We start from the raw sequence: 6,836 nt of genomic DNA on the forward strand, positions 1-6,836 counted from the left end.
AATGTGTTGTGGAAAAGTCACTGACTTGCAGTTTCATTGTAGTGAGCTGTCTGACTATTAGGGGGGGGGCCAAGCCATATATTTAACTTAACTGACTTAGCCTTCTGCACGTCAGACCTCCACCGCATTCTGAAATGAATTCATTGCCTTCTTGTACAGATGTGGGCCAGACATTTCTGTTGGCAACATGTGTGGCAAGGCCCAAGGTTTCCAAGTGTTGAAACTCCACGTAAACGGGTTGTTTTTACCACAATAAATGTATTGTTTTCTTCATTAATCGGCCATGTTTTTTTTTCGTGGGGCACGTTGAAACTTTACGTAACCCTTTGCATGGTTCTTCAACAAATGTTTGAGCATGAAAACAGTGACAGCAGGCAAATGATCTTCACTCAGAACTCAGAACTCAGTGGAAGTATATATATATATATATATATATATATATATATATACACACACACATATATATACACTGTACATGTATATATATATGTATATATACACACATACATAGATAAACTTTTAGACAGGTAGTCTAAAAACAGAAGCCGAAATTGTGTTATTTTTAACAGTCACATCAGTGTAACACAAACTGAAAATAGATTGAAAGAAATTACAATGGATTTGAGGCTGTAGAGTTAATTACCAATCTGTTTGGCTGCCAGAAGGAGGCTCTTCAGTTCCTGACTGGCAGCTTGCTGCTTAGCTTTGTCCTGATGCTCAGTGCAGAAACGGACAATCTTCTGCCACGTCAGGCCCTCTCTGGCAAACAGCTCCTGTCTCTTCAGTCGCTTGGTCTAACATGAGCAACAACATTTCAAGATACAATTACATTTCAAGAAAGACAACAGTGGCACACAATCACAGCTACGTCTAATTGATACCCTTGGATAAAATCAGCGTGCGGATATCTTGTAAAAACAGGATGTGGTGCAGTCAGTCACTGATAAAATACGGTTCATCTTATATATTTGCTGTAAAATTAATCAAGACTATGCCTGCCTTCTGTGGTATGCCTTGAACTTCATCCCACGGCACTTCCTTTAATTTAATTTCTTTGTTATAATGTTAGCAAGCTGGCAAATTTACATTAATTCAAACTGTCCAAACTGCTCCAAGTTTCAAAGACCTCAGCTCAGCATTCAACACCATCATCCCCTCCAAAACGATCACCAAACTCAGTGACCCGGGCATCAACACCTCCCTCTGCAATTGGATGTTTGACTGTTCGCCCTCCTCCCCCCCCCCTGGGAGGCGCTACAGGACTGGCCTGGACTGTTGATTTTATTTTTGGCATATTTGAGAAATGCGACTACAAGTTTCCGTTTTGTTCACCTGTCGGCTGTTTTTGATCATTAATTAGCCTATTACAAAAGTCTGGCTCCTGTTTGCTATTTTTTTTTTTTTTTACTTTTGCAGCTATTTATTTGAATAAGTTATAAAATATTTTTCTACGCTGTTATGCCTACTAAATGTTCTATACAGCAGCCTCAGCACTGGAGGATTCAATGTGTGTCAGCCTACAACATGTGACTCTTCATGTTTGTGCTGCTATTGCACATATATAAACAAACCCTTTCTTATGAAAAAAAATAATCATTTATCGTAGCACGCACAGACATTCGTCCAATCTAAACAGTACAGTTTAATCTTGTCAGATAACGGTTAATGATCGGTTAATGAGGGTCGGTGTCTCGGTACCCGTACTCCGTGTGATGACAACAGAGTTGCATCTAATTCAATCTAATTTAATCTTTTCCCTGGAGAAGCACTTTTTCTGCTTAGAGGATTTAACTGGAAGTGAACCGGGTAAAAAAATGAATGGCTGAATACTGCTCCCAATTGCATTTCAAGTCTCAGGAAGAGGCAACTGATCTGAGAAACAAATAACTGAAAATAGAGTGAAAAAATAGGAGATTTTGATTTTTTTTTTATTTTTTTTTTTTTAGGTTAAAGCCAAAAGAGGATATGAAACACAGGTAGAAATGTATGAATGCAAACCAGTGAAAATGGAGCATCCGACCCAGCAGAACCCACCCAGATGTGGCCCATCAGCAAGCAGTGGACATTGTGTCAACAGTACAAGATAATGGATGGAAAACTAAACTGAAAGGAGATCAGCAGCACTCAAATCGCCTTCTCAGAAACAGCCTGATGTCCCCCAAAAACTCTTTAAACCATTCTAGTGAATTTTGTCAAGTATGTGCATCATAACTTTTCCCTCATGCTTTCCACCAGTGTTTTGATAACATGCCTGTTACACAACCTTGTCATTTTCTTACAAACTAGCATGTAAATTGGTTGTAACTAGTCCATAAAAAAATGTTATTCGAACAATACGATGGATAGTCAGTGGTGGAAAGTAACTCAGTGCATTGACTCAAGTACTGTATTTTTGAGGCACTTGTGCTTACTTGAGTATTTCCATTTTATGCTACTTTATGGCTACATATACAGTGCTTAACAAATGTATCAGACCACCACCCAGTGTAAGGTGTTTGCCACCGCTGCCCTAAATGAACAGTATTGCTGATGACCAAAATATTTGATGTGTCTGTAATGGTTAATCCACCAGTATGTGCAAGCCGAGCTCTTTAATCAAAATGATGTCTTTAATGCTAAAATACAATTATTGTTGTTATCCATAAATTCTCAAATTTACTGTTTTACAAAAAAGCAGAATAAAATAGTAAAGCACATTATTAATTTTTTGATTGAGATGCCAAATTCCAGTTATTTACTTGCATTCCTGAACAGAAACATTTGTTTTGTGCTTGCAAAGAATGCAAGCTGTTATCAGGGCCAAAGGAGGTCATACAGAATATTAAGATTTTTGGTTAATATGTGAATAAGGACTATTTAGTTGTTCCAGTTTGTTATTTGCCTGATAAATAACAATACAATTTTTAGTTTGAAACAAGTTTTTGACAGATTTCTAAAATATTTGTGTTTTCGCATTTTTATGACAGGTGGTCTAATACATTTGTTAAGCACTGTATACACTATATGATACAACACATTATAAAGATTAAACCGATGCTTCCCAACCTTTTTGTCTTGCGACTTGATACAAAAAAAGCAGTGTCTGGTTGGGGCTCCTTCTCCTGCTTCAGACTGCTATGCGTTGTTCTTAACAGACAAACCCCCCCCCCCCCCCCCCCCCCCCCAAACGTCTCACATGGGTTCATTTCAATAACTAAAAAATAAACAAAGATTAAAGAAAATGTCCAAAAACTGAAAACAGATTTATGTATTAGAAGTTCAATTTATCTTCTTTCTTCCCCTCATTAATCATCTTATAACCAACTGTCAACCACTGGGTTCAGTAAGGTAAGACAGCTGACTTGCGGTGCTGTGTGTTTATGAATGATTTAACGAAGAGCTCCAACGTTTGTCAGGCTCAGTGAACTGTTCTTTGCTGACATGTGTTCAGAGTTTCAGTGTGAGACTTGGCGACAGCTAACAGAAGTGGCAGACTGTTGGCTTTGGATAGAAGATGCATCGTGTTGCTATGCCAATTATATTTTCAGAAAAAGATTAAATCACAAACAGGTGTACGGAGTCTCTTTCCATGATCCCCAGCAGCTGATAATAAATCAAGTACTGACACAGTATGAGTCGAGCTTTATATATATATTGCAGGCATCTTATATTAGGGCGTGTATCGTGTCTAGTATATTTCGCTTTGTACATACTAACATTACTAATATGTGATTAATATGTAGCTTCCATGCTCTTAACCTGTGTTGCATGTCTGGGGCACACTTCAGTCATTTGTGGGTGGGTTAGTGTTAATACTGCTACTAGGTGCCATTAGCCACTTGAATACTATGTGTCATCTATAGAGCCGACAAATAGATTATACATAAAAAAAAAAAGTGTGACATACTGCTTTACTGTTTCAGCAAGTTAGCACATATAAATGATCATGACATTGTGGCATTGTCTTCTGCTCTGGAGCTCAATCAAACACACTGATATGACAGCCACTGTTTCTCAAACCACTAACCGGACGTTGAATTTTAAAATCTGAAATTAAAAAAACAGTCCGGAGCAGAGTCCTCATCTGTGTTTTCTATGTATTTCTATCCATCCAAAATGAAAAACATTTGGATTTTTCCATGTGGATGGGGGGAAAGGGGAGCTGGATAAGAGCCATACAGCATGCAAGCTATGTTATCAAAGATAAAACATTCCCGTACTACAAAATTACATTACTTCCTTGCTCACAGAGTTGGGAGGGAAAAAAAAACAACCTGCTGTAGTTGCTGCCAAAGATAGAACCCTCCAGTGAGTGTCAAAGCAGGACACGTTTCTTGCTCTGGCAGAACACTGGCAGAAAATATGTAGACTTGATTTATCCGACTTTTGTCATGATGGCTGTTAATGATCTAGCTTTTGCGAATTTGGTCATACATTAAAAAGGGGCACTCTGCTGATTAACACATATAAGTCAGTTTACTAGTGATACTAGTGAGCCTAGTGAATTCAGTTGTATAATGTCTTCAATGGCTCTGGAGGAGCTTTGTCAAGTCTGACAAAATAACTCTGATAACTCAGTTATCTCAGCTTGGGCTAGAGGTTTCACCAATTACTCAGCTTGTTGGCTAGTGGACGACAACTGCTACTACTGTCCTATTAGTTGTGGATAATACGATTATAGCGAGCATCACCAGACACACAGGGCTGTAGTTACTGCGTAAAACTACAATGCCTGTATATATTTACATAGTTTTACATATATTTGCCTGCATATTGTCACAGCAGAAGCCAAATTGCTTTCTGTTTTGCTCTGTTGATGTAGTGAAGTAAGCTAATGACAATGTGTGAACATCGCTTCCTGCGTGTTTCAAAATAAAGATAATAAGCCTTTATTATAAAAAAAAAATCAAAATCACAGGAAGTGTTGACAATGCCAGTGAGTTGAGCTTACAAACACCTGACTTGCCGCTTCGTTAAGTTTATCTCACAAATAGATTTTCAGCATTACAGTTTTAAATATTGCATGGAACAGATTGTTTAAGGGTAACGGCAGCAATATTCTAGGATTTTCTTATCGTCATCAAAAGTCCAAAACCAAAAAGGAATGTATCCTACTAACAAGTATTGTGTTTGTGTCCACAGCCTGATATATCTTCTTCCTCTGTGCCATAGAGCTCCATTTTTGTCCCAAAACTATTAAAAACACATCAAACATGTCTAATGAAGGCTCATTAACATGAAAAAAACACTGTAGTGTCCGACCATTTCTATAACTTTCCGAAATAAACAATAAGACATTCACACCCACATCGCATCACTAGATCTATTATTCTTTACACAACTATTTCCCTGACTTTTCACTCTGCCTTCGATTGTGGCCAATCGGTACAGCTATAACCCGACCCTGAAAAATCAGGATATTTCGTTTTGATTCTGTTTTGACTTTGACCGCTCTTCTTTTAATCTATCCCCTGTGAGTGCCTCAACTTTATGGAAGTACAATACTAAACCGATGTAGTACTCTAATTAGATCTTTTTCTTAATATATATATATATATATATATATATATATATATATATATATATATATAAAATCAAATCATGAGGTACCTAGAGATTCTCACCTGAAGTACACGAAACAAAAACAATGGGTTTTTTTTTTGAGTTTCGCAAAAGCTTACTTCAGCTTAGAGCTGTCAACTGCGATTTTGCATACTACTTTGTGCCAACAAAATGACAGCACTGGCCACTGGCCTGCAATGTTGAGATTAAGGGCAAGTAAAAATGACCAAACGGAAAGCAATGAGTAGTGAAACAATTCCCATCATATATTTCGTGATCTCAATATTATATCAGTGTTATGCACCTTTGGTTCCTTCATTGATTCGGTCCTGCAAAATGCAGAAGAACGCCCACCTAGAGTCCTGGTTCTGCTCGAGGTTTCTGCCTCGTAAAAGGACGTTTTTCCTTGCTGCTTTCGCCAAGTTCCTGCTCATGGTGGGAACTGTTGGGTCTCTGTAGAGTACGGTCCTGCTCTATAGATCTGCTCTATATGTAAAGTGTCATGAGATGACTTTTGTTGTGATTGGGGGCTATATTATTAAACTCCATTCAATTCAATTTCAGCATCACATCCAGTGGTAGTTAAGCGGTGCAACAGAATAGGGCCTGCTTAAACATAAAAGTAAAATTTAAAAAACACTGTAGTGCTGTGACACTGCTTACTGAGTTCTTTTGTTGTTATTGTTTTTTCCCCATACATTTTTTAAGTTCAACGTTCTGTTGTGACAATACTAGTTTACTAGCCAGTCATCCGCTGGCTGGCCTCACCTTCAGATCATAGAGCTGCTCAGTAAAGTCGTCCTTTTTGCTGACATTGGAGAAGGAGCGCAGTGCACCTGTGAGCCGTGGAGGAGACATTGTTGTCTGATGCTCTCGTGCATATACTGGTCCTCCAGCTTATTTCTATGACTGACAGACAGACAGACAGACAGACAAAAGTAGTAAACTGAAATGTGATGGCAGTATGCTTTTCTACTTGTCAATAATGCAGAACATCTAAATACAGGCTAAACTCCATGCAGAAAAGCTGTCAGTTTAAAGTTGCCTTGCGAAATTACAATGACACACAGAAGGTAGGACATTGCTAACAACTGCAACCCATCGTTAGGGTCTCTTGGTGTATTCGGCATAACAATGAACCCCAACAAAATACCCATCAGCTTTTACTGCGAGGAAGTAACGTTGACGTTATGTTGGTTGGACAGTCACCGGGATGCCTGTCAGAAACGTCAAAGTATTAGGGTAATGAAGACTATCTGGTAAAAAGGCTGTGCGCCGAATTGAGCACTGGAATC

At 38.4% G+C, this 6,836-nt stretch overlaps 1 protein-coding gene across 1 annotated transcript in view; it reads right to left on the minus strand.

Moving 5' to 3' along the window:
• Positions 1–6,399, minus strand: part of ascc3 (activating signal cointegrator 1 complex subunit 3) — a 127,822-nt gene extending 121,423 nt beyond the window's left edge. The window contains exons 1-2 of the mRNA XM_070911350.1: positions 6,310–6,399; positions 644–794 (exon numbers count right to left, since the gene is read on the minus strand). Of these exons, the coding sequence (XP_070767451.1) occupies positions 644–794; positions 6,310–6,399 (241 nt within the window). The remainder of the gene's footprint in view (positions 1–643; positions 795–6,309) is intronic.
• Positions 6,400–6,836: the final 437 nt, after the last annotated feature.

This window comes from Enoplosus armatus, chromosome 9 (assembly GCF_043641665.1).
Source record: "Enoplosus armatus isolate fEnoArm2 chromosome 9, fEnoArm2.hap1, whole genome shotgun sequence".
Classification (NCBI taxonomy): Eukaryota; Metazoa; Chordata; class Actinopteri; order Centrarchiformes; family Enoplosidae; genus Enoplosus; species Enoplosus armatus.